This window comes from Athene cunicularia (genome assembly GCF_003259725.1).
Source record: "Athene cunicularia isolate RWA chromosome 8 unlocalized genomic scaffold, athCun1 chr8_part1, whole genome shotgun sequence".
Classification (NCBI taxonomy): Eukaryota; Metazoa; Chordata; class Aves; order Strigiformes; family Strigidae; genus Athene; species Athene cunicularia.
In genome coordinates this window covers 13,131,015-13,154,184 of record NW_020799109.1, presented here as the reverse complement: position 1 = coordinate 13,154,184, position 23,170 = coordinate 13,131,015, and the positions used below count along the sequence as shown (strand labels likewise).

Below are 23,170 nucleotides of genomic sequence, written 5' to 3'. Positions count from 1 at the left end.
GGAATCAGTACTCTTACTGGTGTCCAAGCAGTCTATTTACATTGCAATTTTCTTGTCATGAAAATTCTTATCTGAAACATTAATGCTTGTAGGAGACTACATTATAGGGCATATTTAAACCATGATAAAATAATCTAAGGACTTTTTATTTACTGGAGTCAGTCAGCAGCCAGATATATTTATTCCTGGGAGAACCTGTATTGCTTTAATCCAACTCAAGATACACTTTCTGTTAGAATGTAATGTTTTTCTGCTCTCCTCCCCTTTCAATACAGTCATCCAAAAAGTACATGACTATTTGCAAGGGATGAAATTGCTGGCACTGGAATACCAATCAGTGTTTCAAAGCAAGCTCTTTGTTCGTGCAAGTAATGTCTGTGCAAAGGGTTTGCGACTAGTTGTTGAAGCAATCTATGCTTGCAGCATAAATTGACATGGTGCTTACTGTGTCATCTACATGCACAAGAAATTTGCTCTTTGTTACTGCATTTTGCAGAAAATACTCTCAGCAAACTGAAAGCTTGCTTTCATTAACCATGGCATATACCTAAAACATAATTTGGCTTATCGAGCTTATTTTAAAGCAACCAAGAAGCCAAGTATAACCACCACAAAAATTAAGGTTTCAGAAGCATATGCTAAAGGACTTACTGTGATGATTAGCCCTTTTTCCTGGAAATATTTAACCAATGGGACGGCATTCTGCTTGAAATTCATTAGTCTTCTTTGAGTGGCTTTCAGGTTATCATCAGGTCTCCCTTGTTGTTCAGCACGCTTTAGTAACCTTTCTTTCAGCCTTTGACTGGAACACGCTAGAAACACCACCAAATCTGGGGTACAGATCTGCAGAAAGAGCAATTCGAGAAGTTTGTGATTAAGTTGACTACCCAGCACTACAGGACTCATCAATTCCATTATTATGTAAGACTTAGATATACTAAATTTTTCTAAGCTGGAACCTGATGAAGTCATTCATTTTCTGGGGTTTTTTAAGGGAAATTTGTAGGCTTAAGGAGGAGCTTTTTTGTCTTATGTGAAAGTTAGTCAGTTTGTTTCACCTGAAATGTTAAGGAAAAAGTTTAATGAAAAATGTTTACCTCACCCCAGAAACCCTCTTTAGACTACATTCATCATTTGTATTACCAGGTTTCCCTAGCTAGAATTAAAATTTAAAAAAACCCAAAATATAAATGTCTCATTTCTTCAGAAAATTGATTGTACCGTTTCCATCTAAAAAGCCTTAAAGGTGTTATTTAAAATCAAGCAGCCACTATGAAGCTCACTGATGCCTAGGACCAGGTAAAAAGAGATCTGTTCCAAGATCCACAGTTTCTTATAACACTTTTTCTGTTTCTCTGTATCTCACCCAAGCTTCAGTGCACTCTTCAAGAGGTTGGGTGTGATAGCTAAGAGGATTTTAATTTCTCCTATCCTTTTGGTGTGTGTGTGTGGTGACACTGCTTTATGTCGCACCCATCCCCGTACTAAAGGTCAGAAACTACAACCTTATGGCAATAAGAAAAAATTTTCTTGGAAGTTTAGCTCTTTCCTAGTTAAACTCAAGTAGTCCTTATGGCTTTCAGTGTTCTTCATAATTTTGATTACCCATGCTATCAAACAGTTATAGAAGAGATACCTCTGGTGTGTGAGGCAGAGAAAGCAATGATAGCCCCACTTTCTTAGGAATGCTGCTACATGTTCACAGGCAATCTTTGGAGGTCACCACTATTTAGTAGATGTGGTGGAAAAAAACAGAAGTCAGAATCACAGAATCATTTAGGATGGAAAAGACCTGTAAAATCATCGGGTCCAACCACAAACCTAACATTGCTACTTCCACCACTAAACCATGGCCCTAAGTGCCACATCTACAGTCTTTTAACTACCTCCAGGGATCGTGACTCAACCACCTTCCTGGGCAGCTGTTCCAATGTTTGGTAACCCCTTCTGTGAAGAAATTTTTCCTAATATCTGATCTATACCTCCACTGGTGCAACCTGAGGCCGCTCCTTCTCATCCTAAAGTAGCTCAGACACCTGAATTCACAGGATTTAAAAAATGAGGCTACAAGTGTACATTAACCATATTAATAAGATCTAATTTTGTTCTTTCCTCTACCTGGTTGTTATAAAGAAATTTACCTCTTTTAAAGATTCACCTAAAAATCCTTTTTTTTCACTAGCTTAGTGTTGCCTTTTAAACATATTAGAATTCTCTGTAAGAAAGATTTGAGGCAAAACCAAAGCCTATTGTACTGTGCAAGTTTTTATCCAATTACAGATTAGAAAGGGTTTATTTGTTCTCACATACAAGCACAAAGTCATTTCTGCTGTCTTTATTTACCTGAACAAAAGAACTCATACTTTATTTTTAACTAATATTAGCAAAAAAAAATAGCTCACTATTCTAGAAATGTCATCATCTAGTTATGTTACAAATGATGGTGAATGATCAATAATGCTAAATAAGCAACTTTCTCACGATGTTTCCTATCTACAGAATAATTTTGTCTTTGTTCAGCTTGATACTATGTAAATTTGATAGCCAAATTCAAGCTATACAAAAGCATCACCAAAACATCTACATGTATTCTAACTACTGTGTGGTAGAGAATGAACTGATTTATACCTTTATGTTCATTACACATTACTGAGGGACAGAACAAGCCAAATATGCTTCTGAATAATCTCTACATCTAGGTCCTTCTATCCAGGGATGTTAAATTGCCTAAAGGCAACCATATACCAGACTGAATAGTCAAGACTTCACAGGTGGATGATCTGTAAAATTAATAACCAAGTTAAAAAAAAAAAATCCTGTCTAGATGCATTTCTGTCATTTGAGTGAATACAACCTGAAGTACAGACTGGCCTTTTCTCCTGGACATCTGAGCACAAAAAAAAAAAAAAGGTTCTTCTGAAGGCAAAAGAAACAAATACAACTTTTTGAAACTGAGGCAATGGTCATTAGCCTTTACAAAGGAGGTCACTGACAGAGTGGGATATGGAGATGAGGAAGTAGAAAGTAGCTAAAATCCAGAGCCATTTTCAAACAATAAAGGACAGTCAGCAAGCACAGCAGCACCAGCAAGCAGGTTGATGTCCTCTTTATCATTACAGAAAATTAAATAGGGTTCTAAAGAAAATAAAATTCTTTTATGTACATTGTAGATGATTGGAGACATGAGGACAAAAACTGTAAACCAAACTCCAAAAGTACTAATTCTGGTAATTTTTTAATGAGTATCTATTAGATTTTGAAACAATTAACCTTGTAATCTATGTTTGCTTAAGTAACTGTGGGAGAGAAACATTCTTCTACCTCTAACACATGTACCACAATGTCAACTTTCCTCCCCTTTTCAGACTATTCTAAATACATAATTGACAGTTATTCTGTCCTTTCATAGATAAATTAATTATGACAGTTAGTTTTACTATCACATAATAGCTTTAAGGCACATAATTATTCACATGAAAGGCTATGAAAGTAAGTTTCTGTGTTAGACTTTCATGCGATATGGACATTATTAAAAGTAGCTCTGTTTTCATCATTAAAAGATGGCTTCATTAGTAGTAGAAGCATAATGAGGAATTTGGGAATTTAAAAAGCAAACTGTAGTAAAGAAATCCAAATTATGACACAGATTCTGAAAAATTTCAAAGCCTTTTAGGTCATGGAATACTATTTCCTGAAAGGGAAAGGCTGATGCATGTTGCAGCGGACTCAGCGCAGAGACACCTGAAGTCCCGATATGGCTATCCAGCTGACTGCAGCTTCTTAACATACATTACACAGGGACTCAGAAATTATAATTGCAAATCAGGAATCTAGTGAAGTGAAGGACAAAAGGAGTTTATATGAGTGAGTAGTCTTATTCAGTATTTCCATTTCTGTGCATCCTAATAACAGTGAAAAAAGATGATAAGAAATCTTTAGATGCCCCAAGCTGTGGCTGGCCTTCTTACTTTCAACTCTCACTCACGAACACCTTCAGGACTAGCAGTTCTGTGAAGTCATAGCAGACTTCCTCAAGGGTAGGACTTCAGCTTTTGCGTATCACGTAACTTCACATATAGCATCAAACTTTACACAGGGTACATAGAATAAATAGATTGCTCATGGAATTAGCCCTAAAGGAGAAAGAAGAAGGAGGCAGACGGAAGGTCTCCTTCTGTCTCACACAAACATGACAGTACAGCTTTCCACAGTCAATCTCAGTTCTTTAAAGAAACCATGGCTGAGGAAGTGCAGCCCCATGGCAAGGGAAGGATCTGAATGCCACCGTGACACCATCACGTGTGCAGGATCTTGTCTGCTTGGTTCCCATAAACTGCCCTGGCTTTAGAGGTCAGATCCTTTTTAAGAAAATGGGAAAGCACTCCCTAGGCCTAATTTTCTTTTTTTCCTAATTGTAAAATGAGGATAATAATGAGGTACAACACAGTAATTACTGTGGAAAATTAATTAATTAGGTTTTAATTATTTCCTACTGCTTTTTAAAATGGAATGTTCTCTATAGGAGCTGAGTACTGTTATGGTTCTTAGTTTTTTGACTATTAACAACAACAGTACAAAAGACAGTATCAGAATCCCAGGAACTAAACCTATTTTTTCTGACACTGGCTTTTGTAATTTGAAATACATTTCACTCACAGAAATAAAATGTCATTGAAAACAACAGTTTAAAATTTTTAGTTCAAGAAGCCTAGTTTCAAATGAAGTATTGTCTAAAATATTTTTTGAAGTGGAAAAAAAAAAAGCAAATCAAGCATATTTGAGGTAGGAATACAAATCAGATTCTGATTATGGGATGCCTCTATGAATTCATCTTTTACCTGCAGAATATGCATCTATCATCAGAAAGTAGCTGAAAAGCATTAATTAAACACAAGCCTCTGCTTGGTTTTAGATGCACAAAAAGGTAACATCTCTTCTATATCCATAGGTATACAGACCTAATAGCACTTAATATATTTCTCCTACATGCATTTACAACCTTCAGGGTTAAACCCTTGAAATGCTATTGGTATTTCACTCCTGTTTTGATGAACCACTCTGCTTCCACTTATCTCAATTGCACCTGCCTGCAAGACACGCTTATAAATACTTTAAATTGGAATCTAACAGGCTAGTGGGATTATATGGACATCTGGGATTACTCCTCTTAGAAACATATCTAGTTCTCCTATGTAAAGATAAGTGCAAATTTTTCTAACAAAGGAAAAGGGGGTTTTGTGACTCATTTGAAAACAAACCCATTTTTAAAATTCAGAACTAACGGTTGTTGAGTTTTATGACTAGGGAATAGATTTTGAGACTCAGCTTGTAGAAAAGGTGTACAGAACCAGCACAGACAGAAGAACTGGATTCCTTAATGCTGATTTCCTGTAACACACTCAACTTACGGTAAAGACAGAGGGTCTTACTCGTGTCCAGAAATGCATGTGAGGAAGGACTGCGAGGCTCAGGGAAGCGAATTTGACTGCTTTACTAACTGGAACTCAGCAGAAGGGAGAATCTTTGCCGATGGGAACAGACAGGTTTCTGCGTCTGTGTTATTCACAACCTCCTGAATTTTAAATAAGACAAAGAGCGTATGGCATCAACTCAGAATAAAACTGGTGGGTACATCCTCGCATTTTTTAGAATAGTATTTACTAGTAAGTAAATCCTACTCTCTTTGGGTCTGAATCTCCTTCCTAAACTGGAACAAGGAGTAAATTGAGAGTAATTCTATGCAAGTTGGTGGTTTTACTGACATAAAGCAGTGTAAGGGGAAAGATGCTATCTTCTCTCTAGGAATATCTTCTACATCTCCTCTTGTTAGTGAGAGTAGTGTGGTTGTTTGCTAGACATTACATGATTACACTCTCATTATTCCTCATTAGGCAAAAGACGAAAATGCTCTGTTTCTTAATTTCTGGTATGTTCTACTAGACACTCCTGAGGAAACTTAACTGACAGCTCATGAACAATTGTCATTAACTTAATAGTGTGTTTTATCCTAATTGGTCAAGGTTACTAACAAGCTAGTTTATGTTCATTGTTTGGGTGCTCTCCCTTGTAATTACTGATTTTCTTTTTATAGTTCCATCTTGCTGGGTTACTAGACTGTTTGCATAGTTTTTTCTTGTTTTAGAAAAGCAAAATCATGAATCATGTTGTCAAAGAACAAATCCTGCTGGTAGAATTTTTTTCTGGTAACTGCTTTTGAACCATATTCACACTGCCCAAGAAACAAGCTTCAAGCAAACTGCCCAGACTACATAATTAGGTCTCCTAATAATTGATTGAAAAAGCCAGGTGTCTTTAGGGAGAACTGATTCAGATTTTCACCTGTGTAGGGCAGCTAGTCAATAGGAATCCCTATCTGCAAACACTAATGCTACAAAGGAAGGTCTAAGCAGACCTCTGGTTCAGAAGTGCTCAGCAGGCACCCCCACCCAGTCTGAATTCAGAACATCAGGTCCTGTCCTGAGGGTTAAGGACCAGCAATGGATGAGCTCTCCTTTGGCTAGTCTGGCTAGCAGAGAAGAGCCCTTGTCCAGAAAAATAGGAAACCTGAGGTGTAGGGTCTCTTAACCAGCAGAAAATTGAACCACTGCTTGCCTTGCCCATGAGAGCGCTCCGGTTTCCAGGAATGAAGACAGACAATGATAAAACCATTCCACAGGCTTCCTGCTCAGGCTTGGATTTAAGAAAGCAATGTAAAACTCACAGGGCCAAAGAAAATGAATGAGAGGAACCACAGTGATGCAGATTCCTGACATGCCAGCCCTCCCACTCCTCATACAGACGACTGGGTACAGAGATCCAGTAGAGTACTGTATCTAAGGCTCATCAGCCTGGAACAATGAAGTGGAGATTTGGGAGAAGGGAGATAGAAAATGAGGAGAGAATGAAATGAAGAAGACCTATAGAACATGATACAGAAAAAATACCTTTACCAGAACAAAAATTGCAATGAACAGATCCTTTCCCCTTAAGATTCGCAGAAAGACTGCATTCGTTTTCCTAGTTGTTCTGGAGCCCACAACTCTTGGCTGGTGACAGAGGAGGTTTTCTATGAGAAGCTCTTTGCAGAGCAAGAGCTTGGCAGTCGGACCACCATAGGTCAGCTGGCCACAAACACCTATGTCAAATGTTAAGGAACTGCAGATACCATCAGATATCCCTTGGGGTCGGGTTGAAATAGTGCTTAGGGATCTGGTGTAGCTGGGAACTGTCAGTGCTAGGTTAACAGTTGGACTAGATGATCTTCAAGGTCCTTTCCAACCTAGTTGATTCTGTGATTCTGTGATTTCTGCTTGGAGGTTTAAGTATTGGACTTGGCAGAACAGTACTGCTGTCCTTAGCCTGTGAGGATGAGTCATTTTTTCCCAGCATCCTATGTTGTGCCATCTCCATAGTTTGTTCTACTTTAGCACAATTAATTCCCATAATAATTTTCATAAGAAATATATTTGGCAGTTAAAAAGTTAACTCAAATCACAGCCAAGATGAACTAGTTATTCTTTGTAGGTATAGTGCACTTATGAATATTCTTAAGGACATTTCAAACAAAGAATCAGATAAAATTTACTGCCCCTGTTTACTATTTAAATTAAGATTTTACTTCTTCGAATATAGTCTTGTCACTCAGGCCATATAACACAAAAATAGTTTTAAGATAATTTCTACAAAAACAGTCTTTCTCTTTTATCAAGGAATTAAATTACATTCATAATGAATATTCATTAATTCTAATACCTGCTCCATGTTTCATTTCACTATTAACAAACTTACATATATATATATATAAATATAAAATATTAATATATTTTAAGTAAACTTCATCTCTACTCAGTCTATTGAAACTATCAAGGCTAATGTTGAAGGAATTACTGAAATCAGAACGAACGTTATGCATGAATGACTGAAAGGGGGAAAAAAAAAAACCAAAACAAACCAGAGCAGTAACTGAAATTAACTGGAAAATACTGAAGTGAGGAACTGTTTCTCCTGGGAAGGGTAAAAACTTATCGCCATGTGAGAGATTACACTGAAAGTCAAACTGCAGTTTCTTCTTCAGAAGTCATTTGAGTTCAATACACTAGTCAGAGGCATTTCCATTACAGTGTTACTGGAGAGGAAGATATTTAGCATGCTTGAGCATGCTGGTACTGGAGGTGACTTGCAGAATTTCAAGCTGACAGGTCAATGGTAAATAAACCATTTTCTCCTTGGCATTGTCAAATGTGTGCTTGGAATCTAAACACCTTTCTACTATTTGCACTCAGCAGAGATCATGGATACCTTAGAATGTGGTTCAGGATAGCTTTATGCCTAGGCACAAACTGAAAGGCTGAATAAATCAGTGTTAAATCTGTGCTACTATGCAGAAGGATTTCAAAGTGATCAATGTCCAGAAATCATCATATATTTAAAAAAAAATACATGAACTGGAAGTTCTATTTGCTCTTAAGACATTAAATTTCATGCTTTCATTTTTTTTCCACAACCACAACTGCTTGGAACTTTGTTTTAAAGTGGGAGATGAGATTCACAGTCACATGACTTCAGGTCTTTATTAAAAGTACACCTATCAAATGTGTTGGCAGTACTGACTCTGCTCTCTGGAATTATGAAATGGGAATCAGGATCTGGCAGCAATCCAAGACTTCCAACGAGAGAATTTATATGACATGTATTCAGTTTTGAAAGAGAAAAATACAAACCTTATTTCAACTAAGACAAGAAGTTCCAAGAAAACTGAAACTCTGAGAAAACTGCAGTTCTCATGGCTATGAGTTCTCACAGGCTGCAATGAGTAGCTGACCATTAAGAAATGAAGCTGATGTAAACGACCAGAATGGTAGAGTTGCTGCTGGCTGGCAAGCACTGCTGAAAATTCATATTAACAAAACTCAGTAGAAGAGAAAGGGAAAAGGGAAAAAAAGCTTTAATTCAAATGTAAAATCCCTCAGACGTGTAAAAAGCATTTTAGTCCACTTATTCTAGATTGACATTATGGTGGTGTCCTCATCCCTGGAGGGGTTTAAGAGTCGGGTCAACATAGCGCTGAGGGATCTGGTGTAGTTGGGAACTGTCAGTGTTGGGTTAGTGGTTGGACTGGATGATCTTCAAGGTCTTTTCCAACCTAGACGACTCTGTGATTATTGCTTGGAAGCAGTGTTTGTTACTTCTGCTTTCTAGATCTGAGTTAAAAAAGAAAAACTGTGATTGCTGCAAATGACTGCTTTATCTTAGGCGCCTTAGTCATTGAAATGCAATGTGTTTTCATACAATCCTGCCTAGCAACATGTTGAGAACTTACTGTCCACATCAGTCTGGCAACGTAATAAGGGAGAAATTGTCATCTTTTAGCTATACCTATGTTTGGGAATGTTAGCATAAGTTGGCTTGCTTTGACTCATTTACTAAAAATAACACTTTTTCCCAGAGAAAAGTTCAGCTTCTGGATTAGTCAAAGGGATAAAAATGTTCTGGTAGTACCGAGAGCAATTACAAGCAAAGTTAAAAAATAATTCATTATCATTGTGTATGTATTTCTACACTAGAACTTTATGCTGGACAAATACTGTAACTAGAGTTCAGATGTCTATGTATCCATCTGATTTTTTCACAAAATGATGAGATTATGAAAGTTTAAATAGTGTCAAGCCTCAGCAACAGCTATGTGAGCCATAAAACCGAAGGAATTATTTTAGCATAAATCTGTTACATTAAAGATGTCTGCAAACACAGCACAGTTAGATTTTACATGTGCTTGCAAGAGAAACCAGGCACCTGAGCTGACCTCCTTTTCCACTACTAATATGTCAAATCATTTCCAATATAAATTAGCTTATCTTTACAGTAACACAGCACAGTTCTTTCTAGTGAAGGCCATGTAATAATATGCACAAAAAGGTTCAGTAAACAGCATTCAGGGAATTATAATGTTAGTATTTGGGAGCAGGACACATTTTATGCCCTTTGTGCCTTGCCTCTCAGTTGTTCATCACCTACTGTCCACAACATGCGCTAGTGGAGAAAGGGGAGGTGATGTGACTTAGACCAAAAACCATATAGGCTCTGTCCTGGTCCACCTTCCACTGACCACTGTGGCCAGCTCACATCTAGATCAAGTTTTGACTTCCTGCCCCTTTATGTGACATTGGCTGTAGATACTTTCTTGATCCCACTGCATCATGCCTCACAAAGAGGAACAATATATGGGTAACAGAAAATATAGACTTCTTATAATCAATAAAGACCAGACATGCTTTCTTGAACTACTAGGGTTTTGTAGCCTATTTTGTTTATAGATCCCCTATTTTCCTCACACTTGTTCAGTCTCTGTTCCAGCCTTACCTAGTCTCTCAATATCTTGTATTACTCACCTCTATTTCCATTCAGCTTAGTTATTTGACCTTCACATTCTCCCCCCCAATTTATTTTAGCTATTACTACATATGTTTTTTGGAGTTTGTTTCTCTGTCTGTGTAAACAATGGCAAAGGAGAAAGGCTGGCTATATAGTGGAAAATGCCACTTTTAAAATGAATGCTTATTTGCTTATGGCAAGCTTCCATGGGATTACAGATGAACACGCATCCCGACATATTCAAGTGACGAAGGATAAATGAACAGTCATCCTTGTCCGTTCTGCTCATTCATCCCACTGGCATCTACTCTATATCCTACATGGCTTAAAGAACTAAGACAGCCAGCATACACTATTTACCCTTAGACTAACCTACCATCATTATTTTAATTTACACTGTAAACCCCAAAGTGTTCTAGCTGCTTTATGGAACAAATAATAATGTAAAGTCACTGTTCAAAAGCACACAATTGCATTTTAGAACCCTTGTAATCAAAACCATTAACAGCTGTTAAGGGATCATGAATGAGGGAAAAGAGTTAAATAAATAGTAACTCCTACTTCATGTATCTTTTGGCAGTTCCCCTAAATTTAACCTTTAAAACGGCTTGTGTCATACCTTTTCTGCTGTTTTCAGGTACATAAGCATGCAGTGGTCTTAAAGGGACCATCTGTAAGAGTAAGCATTCACCCATGACAAAATTCATGGTAACAGTAAGAACTAGTTCTCATTCAGAACTTTTTATCAACAGATCTGAGTGTTCTACAGGGTATGTCTTTGTAAGAACGAGGCATATGTATTAAAAAATAATGTGATTTGACTATTTGCATTTTGTGGGACTTCACCATTTTCTTCAGAGGATGTTTCATTGCTTAATTGATCTTCTAATTATAAAATGTCTTACTATTTAATGAAAACTTTATTTGCTGAAATTTCAGCTAATTATTTCTCATCTTGTCATTTTTGGCTAATGACAACAATTCTGTTCTGTTCTTCTACACGCTGCTAGCAAGAAAACTGTAACTTTTCTAAGCTGTGGAAAACACCTGTAGCATCTCCAACTGCAGGCCTATGCAAATTATCACAACAGTTAATTATTCAATTCTCCACAAGTCAACTGCACTTCCCATTGAGGGATATCTGAGTGTCTTAAAAATCTTAGCAAATTTACTGTAATTAACCTGACATGCTACAAATTACTATCAGCCTCATCCTGTGAAGGAAGATGGGTACCACAATTGCTAACAGTCCCCTTTCCTCACCATAAGACCTTGCTACTCACACGTGTAGCATTATGGCTTACTAAACAGACAATTTTACAGAAACAACAAGCATATTTTATTTCTTTAAAATACAAATCCAAGATAAAACACTGAATATATCCCACTGGATTAAACAGATGTTGTATGTTGAAATATATACATCCCTTGTACATTTATTTCCATGGCCTTAGACATGCTCACATAAGAGGTTAGCTGCAAAGAAAGTTGAAAAAAGGGGGAGCCTAAACAGACCGAATTTTCTCTCCTATGCTCCTATAAGGCTCTATGAGTCCTTCTTTCCTTTTCAATATTTATTTTAGAACAGCTAAGATTGAAAGGTGGCCCTATGTGAAGTACTCTGGGATCTTTTTAGAGGCTCAGATAGCCATCTATCTTTCAGTCAGAAATAGGCCTTGAGGAATATGATTTAGCAAATCCCATTAGACTGAAAATGAAGGAACTCTCTGAGAATATAGTCAGGTCTAAAATTACTAAATCCATCCTCTCTTCTCTAAAAAAATAAAAGACTGATCTACAGCACCCTTGAGGCAATAGCACACACCAAAAAAGGAGCCAAAGTTAGGAGTTCTATCATCTGTCATTCTATCAGTCCTTTTTCCATGTAGTTTTCTATAGTCAACAAGAGCTAACCAGGCTGGTGGAGGGGAATATCGAAATGAGGAAATAATATAAAAGCATATTAGAATGGTGCAAAGAGAATGTTCACAGAATCATAGAATGGTTTGGGTTGGAAGGGACCTTAAAGATCACCTAGCTCCAATCCCCTGCCATGGCCAGGGACACCTTCCACTAGCCCAGGTTGCTCATAAGCCCCGTCCAACCTGGCCTTGAACACTGCCAGGGAGGGGGCAGCCACAGCTTCTCTGGGCAACCTCTGCCAGTGTCTCACCACCCTCAAAGTAGAGAATTTCTTCCTTATATCTAATCTAAATCTACCCTCTCTCAGTTTAAAACCATGACCCTTCATCCTATACCTATACTCCCTGATAAAGAGTCCCTCCCCATCTTTTCCGTAGCTCCCTTTAGGTACTAGAAGGCCACTATAAGCTCTCCCCGGAGCCTTCTCCAGGCTGAACAACCCCAACTCTCTCAGCCTGTCCTCTCAGGGGAGGTGCTCCAGCCCCCCAATAATCTTTGTGACCTCCTCTAGACCCACTCAAGCAGGTCCATGTCCTTCTTATGTTGGGGGCAGCACTGCAGGTGGGGTCTCACGAGAGCAGAGTAGAGAGGGAGAATCCCCTCCCTCGACTTGCTGGTCACACTTCTCTTGATGCAGCCCAGGATGAGGTTGGCTCTCTGCGCTGTGAGCACACATTGCTGGCTCACAGTCAGTTTCCCATTCACTAATACCCCCAAGTCCTTCTCCTCAGGGCTGTTCTCAACCCACTCATCACCCAGCCTGTATTTGTGCTCAGCCTATGTTCAGGACCTTGCCCTTGGCCTTGCTGAACTTCATCAGGTTTGCACGGGCCCACCTCTGCAGGTGCCTCTAGATGCAAACTTACATGAAACATAGCGTTTACAACACAATACTGCCTGCGCCTTTTCTACCTCCTTTTTCTTACCTCCTGGACTCCACTTCTTAGTGACATTACTAATGGGTGTTGAAGTGTTGTTTAACTGGTTTTCATTTGTAGAAGGAGAATCTGACCGTAGGATAACTCAAAACAATTTAACTCCTGTCAGTTCTACCAGTTTCACATCTCCCATTCTTTCATCAGACACGTCATCAGCACAAAATTATAAAACTAAGAAATACCCTCAAGTCACACTACCACTCAATATACTGGACAAAAAAACGAGGCAAGGAAATGACCATTAAGCCAAAATTTCTCCTGTTTCATTTATAAAATAGTCAATCTTCTCTTTTGTTAATTATAAGGAGATATAGCTAGCAGTCATTGGCAAACTTCTGTAATAACTATTTTGCCTGTTTCCTTTCAATTCAGTCTTCTAAATTTTGTCCAGAATAATACCTTATAAAAGCACACTAATGAAATGCCTCATTAGCTGCTTTCTTTTGTTACTCTGTCTTGGCAATGCTACTTAGAATGCAAAGTACCAAAATGGTAGTACAGCAGCAATTGTGAAGGACTTTGAGATGCTCTTCATGAAGGGCACTCTAAAAATTCAGCACTGCAACCGCAACCTTTACTTGTGACCATAACTGTTATGCTAACAGCGCTTGATCAGAAAATGACACATGCTGTTTTTCCACTGAATTTAGGTATTTTTAGATTAGTTTAAAATACACACATGAAAACAACATGTGAATAGCACTCAGGAATACAGTTTTAGCTGACTAAACCTTATAATTGTTGTTTAGAATAACCAAAATTATCTAAATTTCTAAAAAAAAGATTTTTGGTTTTTTTTTGGTTTACGAAATTACTTGCAAAATGTGGGCAATTTTAACCCTTATCTTATTCCAGTATCTTCAATGCACTGTAATAAACTTGAGATTAAAAGCATTGTGAAGGTATGCATTGGTTTAAGTATGTTTCTGTTAAATAGATTAAATTGAACAAATAAATATAGAAATATGTCCTCCCCCTTTCTAAATCACTAAGATACAAAAAAAAAAAATTAATTGTTAGATTTGATTTTTTTCTTTATCTTGAAAGGATTTTCATTACTGATATAAGAGGCTTGGAATATTGGCTATATTATCACACTGTCTTTTTATAAAATATTCTGTTTTCAGGTGGGACATAATACAACGTAAACCAAAAGAATAACCTCTCGTCAACCTGTAATTATGTACTTGCAAAGATTTAAAGAGCAGTGCTCAGTCAGAAATAACATCTAGTCTTTCTCAGAATCTGACTGACAGTTTCAAGAAGCTTAACTGTTGTAGAGATATGTAAGTTATTTTAAGAATAAAAACAGTCTCTTACTTGGTCCTCAAAGGAGATTGCCTGGGCAACATCTCTGGGAAATCCATCAATCACTATACCCTCTTCATCAGGGATCTGCATTAATCTCTGCTTTATCTCAGTTATGGTTGTTTCCTTTCACAGAGAAAAGAAGTTATTTATATAATATTGTAAGGGAGGGTTTTTTGATGGTGCACATTAATACGTCATGTACAAATCCTTTGAAAGTAAACACTAACACAGGACACGCTGTACCTGAGGGGCCAGTTCTCCAGTAGTAATTATTTTGGCAATTAGACTCCATTTTCTATTGCTGCTTGTGCTGTGGATCTTCTTCCTTAACAGTTCACCAACTGATATGTAGTTAAATCCATAACGTTCTGCTATTTTCAAACTCTGTGTTCCTTTACCACTTCCTGGGCCACCTATTGTTAATTATAAGCAAAACATCAAATTAACCTTTCATCTGAAGTACCCAATCACATGTGAAATCTTTGCTATCAGCACCAGTTTTCCAACCATTAATAGAGCAAATCTTGCAGCAAGTTACTTGTTACTAGACATTAGAAATAGGTCTCATTTACCTGATCATAAAGGTAACAGTTTGTAAAATTAAGTAAAAAAAAAAAAACCAAACAACCCAAACAAAAACCAAATCTATTTGTGAATTAGAAATAAGCATGCTCTTTTAGGCTTGACTTCATTCTAAACCTCTTCCTGGAAAGGAATTTTTCTTGATTTGTAGTAGAGGAGCAGACAAATGAACCTGTTCCTTCTTGAACTCTGTGAATCCAAAGATAGAGTCAGATAGTCTGAAGCAGATTCATGTCAGAAACAATCATACCTGGTTAAATAAGCCAGTCAGATCAATGGACTAGTCATGAAATGGAACAAATAAAATGTGCTTCTAAATACGTTTGCATGAGTTTCTGAGGTTTTCTAATTTTAAAATACAGAAAAATATTAATTAATCAGCTGAGATGTTTCCATAGCGATTTGGTACAAAGACTTTTATTGAACCACACATACTCCTCGTATTGAGGCTTGAAGGATCTGATAGAGAAACAATTAGTTAGGTTCAGCTTGCTGGACAACTTGAAGAATAAAGAGACCCTTCAATATAGCATAGGCAGAATAGGTATCAAAATCACAGAAAACAGCTACACTACAGAGAAGGGAATGCTGAAGTGAAGGTCAGCTGGACAGCAGAAACAAGAATGCACGTAAAACAAAAAAAATCAGACTATGTCTGAACTAAAAAGACACATCATGATATGAAGAAAAGAAAAACTGGAATCGGGTATGTAAAAATAGGGAATTGTTTTGACAAAAATAAATGTTTACATATAGAAAAGTGTATGTTACTGAACAGTATAACAAAGCAAAACCAAAACAAATGTTTTGATACTAAATCCCAACATTAATTAGGTATGTCTTGGGGAATTGTGTGTAAAAACATTGACTTTTATTTCAACAGACAAAGAATTAAGATTTAGTAAAAAGATAGTATACGCTTTCTATGAACTTTAAAAAATACAGCAATGCAATGAAAGTAAATAGTAATACAATGAGCTTCGTGTTAATAATCATACAACTCTTTCATACATTATCTGTATTATTCACATAAATAGCTTTTAGGCATTTATGTAATTAATACAGATACGACTGCAGGATAAGCTTTAGAGTATTTCTTCATATGAGGTTATGACACTCTCTGCATAACCATGTCCAAACCTTTGCCCCAATATTACACGTCAGGGAGCTTTCAGTGTCACCAGTAGGACCTAGGAACTCTTCTGTACCCCTGAAACTGTGATGGTAACTCTCCACCTTGCCTTTGTAACTCACACTGGGACCCACTGGAAGGGAATGCACAGGGAAACTTGGGCATTGTTAAGGTGTTCCTATACCCTGCCCACAGTTTAGTTATACCTTTGGGGAGAGAAAGGCTTTATCATTATCCAATTAGTTTAAATAATGCTTACATCAAGACAGGTTAAGATAAATGCAAATACAAGCATTTATCCATAACATTCAGTGAGTCAATACAGCTATGGATGTTCATAAAACACACAAGCAAGGCAATGGAAGAAAAACTGTATCTTATCTCTGTACATTCAGGTTACAACTGAAAAATATTTTTCCCTCATTCAGTTTGCTTGCTGTTTCCTAAAAAGGCACACGCTTTCTCTCTTCTTTTGGCAGATTATGCTAGGTTTTACAGCTATTCTTCCATTTCAGATCTTCTAGGTGATCCAAATGGGCTTAGTTTTTCAGCTTGAACTCTTTGTTTCATAGGCAGTTTAGCTATCATTTTCATCAGAATAAAAGATGTTTCCCTTTTGTAGATATGCAAGCACCTGATATACTAGGAATCACCTTCTCCACTGAAGCAGCTACAAAGCAGTTGCTTTGGCCCTCCCCACTCCCTTCGATGGCACGCTCAGCCCTCCCCACGACAAATGCATTTCACCAAACATTACGCTGTGTTTCACTCCTGTATCAAAAATCATACCTGATACAAGTGTTGAAACACGATAATTCTAGTTTATTACAGGCTCTTGGTAATCTGGAATTGTAGGTTTGGAGTAACTCATTCCCAGTGTCTTTTTTCTTACATAGATGAAAACAACAGCACAAGGAAGTGCAGCTAATTGTTCACTGATTGCTGCCAGTTTGTATGGAGCAGATTCTGCCAGATGAATGAATAGGATTATTACTGGTTACTGGAATGTCTATTAACTCTGTGTAAAAATTTCCGTAAGCAACCCTCTCTCTATGTATAAAGCCACAGATTGCAATCTAATGAGCATAACATAAATACTGTATCTTATATGTGTGTGTTTTCATACACATGTGTAACATTTACTACTATGAATTTATGTGGCTTTATTTACTGACAGTAATCCTAGCAACTGGAAACAGGAGCAGTAGGTTGTGACTGTGCTTCGAAGTAAAGGGTTTATAAAACATACTGGAGCCAATGCTCTGCTTAATTCCTGCAGATACAAAACCTCCAAGGAAGGAAATTCAGTTTATTTCCCTGGAGACTCAGGACAAGTTTGAAAGAGACTTTGTTGCACCCCAGAAACAATAAAGATACAAAGCATATATAGGTAACATGTAGAAACAGAAAATCTGACACCAAGGAAAACAGTATCCACATTCCACCACAGACACAAAAGATGCCAGAAAAACAGAACTGTTACTTCGAGAAACAACAGTCTCTGTAAAAACGTAAAATAGCTGAAAAAAACCTTTTTGAAACCAAGTAGATAGACTTTACAGTCCTGCTAGGCAGAACTTTGCTCTGCCATTAGAGAAGCAGAAAAAAAACCCAGTAGTTTGGCACTTCTGTTCTTTCAATTTGAATTGTAAGCAGGAAAAAGTAATAAAGTATTTGCTTTAATGTGCATAAACTTCTCATATATTTTGCTTTCTCAATCTAAAAATATCCCTTTATAGCAAGATGAGATTACCCATTTACAGTCTAAGGGGAAACATTCAGGTAATAAAAAGAAAAGTGATAGGACAAAATTACTTCCCACAGCAAATCATTGTAATTTATTGAACTATGTATCCATCCCTGACTCTTCGATAAATCATACTGACAAACTGTTCACAAGAAAGGAAAATCAAATCACTTTTGGTTTTCATTCTTTTCACTTATTCTGAGATTATACATTATTCAAGAAATGCGTGATTATTTTACATATTTCTTAGAAGATGTCTAGACTAGTGAACATTTGTTGCATCTAAAATTATGTTTGCTAACTGGTTTCAAGTGAAGATTTATATGCCCAAAAAGTTTTACTAAAGCAGTTGTTTTAATCCAGTTCATCAATGGAAGTTCAAAATTCCATTTTTGCTTATATTGTTGCAAATTCAAAATAAATTAATGTAATAATAAGATTTCTGAACAGACTTTTGATTTTAAAAGCTAGCTGTGGACTGGATTTAACAAATCAATGGACCAGCCCCCTGCTGACAGTGCTATCATTGATCTATCCTTTAAAGTTTGATTATAAAAGGAAAACGTATTCTTTCATTATTAACTAATATTTTTAGTTAAATGCAGTTTAAAATCATACTGAACTATGAGTCTAATGACACCAGGTAATTAATTTTTTAAGATCCTTGTATTCAGGCAGTATCAACAGTAAAAATGTGTTTGTCAAAATATGTTAGGAAGCACATTTTTAAACACAATCTAGTTTCCTAGTGTTATAATGCCTTAGCAACTTAATTTTCCAGTGATTCACATGTCTGCCATCCTGGCTGGTTCCATTCAATTTTTCTAAAATCCAGTCACATACTCACTTTGCAGCTTTATAGCTTTACACTTCACCAGAAGACTTTTCTGCAAACACAGTAAAAGAAAAAAACCCTCACCTTTATAAGCGAGTTCTCTTTTGCCTTGGAGCTACCTGGTTCATTATAAGCATGATAGATTTCATAAAGCAAAGAAGTTGTAAAAACCTTTATGGAAGCATTAAAAAGATCTTGGGCTAATGTATTATTAAAGATAAGTTCACCTAATTTGCAAAGCAGAAGACAGGTCTTTAGCTTCTATTCATTTCAGTCCCTGACAATGAATGGTACCAGTACTATCTGAGCTAGGCAGTATGGTTAGTTGTCACTAGAATATGCTTAATGGAAATTTTTGCCAGCATTTTATGCAAACTGAAAAATATGCAAATGGAAAAATTGTGTACAATATTTGTCTCTCGAAATTAACAGTACACTTTTTTCCATTTTCTTTCTTTCCTTCAGTATATTATTCTTTTGTTCTTTCCAGTATGTGTTTTTATGTGCTATATCAATAGAAAGTTGAATTTGTGAGAAATTCTCTTGAGATTCTACAAAATTGGACAATAGCTGCTAAGTTACATATAGTATTGTGTTTCTGTCAGATCACACTATAATAGACAGATTCAGAGAAACTCAGCTGGAAAAAAAAAACTGAAATAGGTTTTGTGGAATGTTTACAATATTCCCTATATAAATGGGTGAAAAGTTCTGTAAAATCCATGGTCTGTCCAGCATATCCTGGCATTCAAGGATTTCACTTCAAATACACCTGCACTCAGTTCCAGAGGTGAAATCTCTGGATTTATCTCACCTAGATCAAACCTTCATTCATCACTCTACTGCAATAGAGCTACAAGGATTTCAACACATTAAGAACCTTCTGTGGTCACTGAAAATGAGCCAGTTTTCTCCTTTATGAAAGGGAAGGCTAGCTACTTAATTAAGATGAAGAAATGGCATGTGTTATTTCTCCATCTAATGCAAACTTTATAGTTCAACGGTGCATGGCAAGATTTGCATGTTGAGATTTTTAATTTCAAAACAAAACATTAAGAAAATTCAAATGCCTAAGCAATTATTTTGGCATACCACAAATATCTAGAAAAATTAATTGTTTTCTGTTTTCAATATATTCCAGTATCACACTTCTAAGAACTGCTGGATGCAAAGCCTAGAGGACATGCTGTTCTTGGAGATCCCACTCTATAATACAGAGAAGACATTTCTATTCTCTTTTACTATACTATATATTCTGTTATGGAAACAATGTCTCTCTTTAATATGAATAAGGCTTTACAGACTAAAAATGTGATTCTCCATCACCTGACATCTGTGCTGTAACTATTTAAAGTGTCCAGAGAATTAGGCCTGGCAGTAAAATTTTGAAAGACAACTATCCCAGGTGAAAAGGAAACCAGCTCAAAGAACTTATATTCAGAACCAGGATAAAACATTGATTTAGACTTAAACTGCAGCTATTTCTCAATAAACAGTATGCTTGTCTGAAGCTGGAAAGTATGAGTTACTTAGAAAGGACACTGAACAGCACACAACTGAGAACTTGTGGAGAGAGCACAATTAAGTAATGCTAACTGATTGCTCGCTCTCCCTGAGGTTGGCACAGGATTCACTTGCCAAATAGATGCACGGATTCATTTACCAGTTCAGTGGACTAGTGAACATGTATGCTTACTCCAGCTGGACGTACTGATCAGTTTTCAAGGTTCTAAATATAGAGAACAATAGTCACCTACCACCTCTTTGAGCTAGCTTATCCAATATTTTAAAGTATCTTTTTCTGTGAGCAGCTTTGAGTACATCTACAATAGTGTTTTAGTTCAGATCCAGAGCATGCTTTGGAGGAGCACTTCGGTTCACATCGTGGAGCTGTCTCGAAATGCATGAGCTGGATTTTAGATTAAATCAAACTGGCAGATGTACTCCATAAGCAAACCACGAGCTCTCCAGCTGCTAACAGGCATCTAGTCTACAGAACACGACCACAGGTGCTCACTGTAGCCCCTAAAATGCTTACAGTTGGGATCCTATATGCTCAGCACTAACAACTGCACTTTCTGATATACTCTAACTGGACTGCACCACTTGCTATGGCAGATGGAAAAACTGTATTTAAATACATATAAGCATTCAATATATTTGCAGTACAAATAAAAAGGCAAAGTAACAAAGATAAAATCCTGTCAAAATGACTCTGCCTTCATACCTATGACAAGGATAATCTTTGGTCGAGGTCTTGCAGGATCAAATACATCGTACTCCTCAATTAGCTCAGCAGTTTCAGAGAGGTCAGTGTCGCTTTCTATTGAAAACTGTTGGATTGGAGGCAGTCGGTCATACCGTCGGTATGGGAAGTTAGAATTATCAGGCATCACTGTAAAATAGTGAGATCAACTGGGAATTGTGGAAATACACAGAAACTCAAAATCTATCACGTACACGGATTTAAATAAGTATAATAAATGAAGTATAAATATCTCCTGATTTTACAACGTGCTTGCTGTTACAATGTTATATATTCCTTGCCTCCATTTAGCTGATGTATTGAATTGGAACCACTAGGAGTCAGTTTTCCTTGGTGTTTCTTTACAAGCACATCAGCTTTTCTGTGAAAAGCTGCTCATAGCACCCAGAGTTTGGCACTGGCCTCAGAGAAGAAAAGCCTTGTGTTGTACTATTAAACAGAACTCTTTTGGTGATATATGTTGTACACAGAGACATAGATAGTATTCTTGCTAATTAGTTTAATGAAATGCTGGATGGCAAGGAAAAATAACTATGGCAACTGAAGAGCTAATTATTCTTCGTTAACATTACAAATAAAATAATTACAGGTATTGGTATGACATATGCTTAGATTTTATGAGACGTACCTTTTTCTGAGAGCTTATTATTTGCACTGTATTTAGTAAATTAGCATATAGCTCCAATATAAACTAGAAAAACAAGTGTAACTGCATTGAAGTTACTATGTACGTCATCCATAAGGACCAACTAAAAATATAAGCCAAGCGCGCGGTGTCAACTTTGCCCCTATCTTTGCAAATGTTTTAGGTAGGATATGAGAAATCTCTCCACTAATGTGTTAAACATTTACACAACAAACATCCATCATTAGGCTGCAAAATGATCACAACTTCTTCTCCTGCATAACATCCATTATGCGAGGAGAAAAACAAATGCCAAAACACAAGGAAACAGAATCCTAGAGTCCTTTGCTAAGGAAAATCCGAATGAGGCATGATCTGCTACCGAATTAAGTATTAAAACAATTCAGTAGTGGATGTAAAACCACCTACAGTACAAGAAAGACAATCGTTTTTATACTTAATACATTACCATTCCTGAAAAAAGACCTCCTGGATTGTCCTCCATTGAGTGGAGGCAGAGTCTTCTTTTCTGGGCTGACAAAAGTGTCCCATTTCACTTTTTCTGAACCTCCAAGCTCTTTCACTTTCTGCAAACAGCTTTCCAAATATTCAATTGGGTCATCGGGTTTGTAACACATTAATCCATTCAACAGACTCTGCAATGTAAGATCAGAAATACACACTATAATGATAGATGGCAGGAAAAAACCAAGCACTTTTACTTTGAATTTTACTTTACACAGAGAAACCCCATATTCCTTTTATATTCAGACCCTCCACTTCAAGGCAACGCGTGAGAGTGAGGCCTGCAAAAATCGTATTATTTTGGTTTGCCAATGTCACAAAAATGATTCAGAACAGGAAGCTTCTGGCTTTGTCTTTTTATTTGTCTGTTTGCACTGTAATAAAAACTGAAAATAGTAAAAAAAAGTTCCTCACATTTTTCTTAGAACTACCACTGGCAAATACATGCAGAACAACGCGCCAACTAGCCCCAAAAGCTACATATTCTGAGTCACCTATTAGATCACTAAAATGTATCTTTTCTTTAAAGACCAGTGCACCCACAGGCGTCTTATCCATTTTCTTGAGTCAACGCTTACTGAATGAACGCTTACTAATGAAAAAAGGATTTTTAAAAATCGTGAGAAATACTCAAAAGATCATCTTGATCAATATCGGAAATAAACCCCAAACCCAAAGTTCATAGGTGCATGCAGATTTAACTGACCAGAATTTCCCAGCCATTAGAAAGCTCTTGCCTACAGTATTAATTCTGCACCCATCGTACTTATGAGCATTATTGGGAGTGTGGAAGAAGGAATGCCAGGCCCTCCTCTGACGCACGGTAATTGATTTTCCTTGACAAAGTGGAACATAAGTCATCATCTCACCTCTCCACAAGACAACAGCATCCAACCTTCTCTTAACAATAAATGT

The 23,170-nt window shown here is 36.9% G+C and overlaps 1 protein-coding gene across 1 annotated transcript in view; it reads right to left on the bottom strand.

Moving 5' to 3' along the window:
* AK5 (adenylate kinase 5) overlaps nucleotides 1-22,386 on the bottom strand; it is a 96,066-nt gene extending 73,680 nt beyond the window's left edge. The window contains exons 1-5 of the mRNA XM_026854364.1: nucleotides 22,200-22,386; nucleotides 21,067-21,234; nucleotides 14,787-14,956; nucleotides 14,553-14,666; nucleotides 652-843 (exon numbers count right to left, since the gene is read on the bottom strand). Coding sequence (XP_026710165.1) covers nucleotides 652-843; nucleotides 14,553-14,666; nucleotides 14,787-14,956; nucleotides 21,067-21,234; nucleotides 22,200-22,368 — 813 coding nt within the window. The 5' untranslated portion in view covers nucleotides 22,369-22,386. The remainder of the gene's footprint in view (nucleotides 1-651; nucleotides 844-14,552; nucleotides 14,667-14,786; nucleotides 14,957-21,066; nucleotides 21,235-22,199) is intronic.
* Between the last annotated feature and the right edge of the window lie 784 nt (nucleotides 22,387-23,170).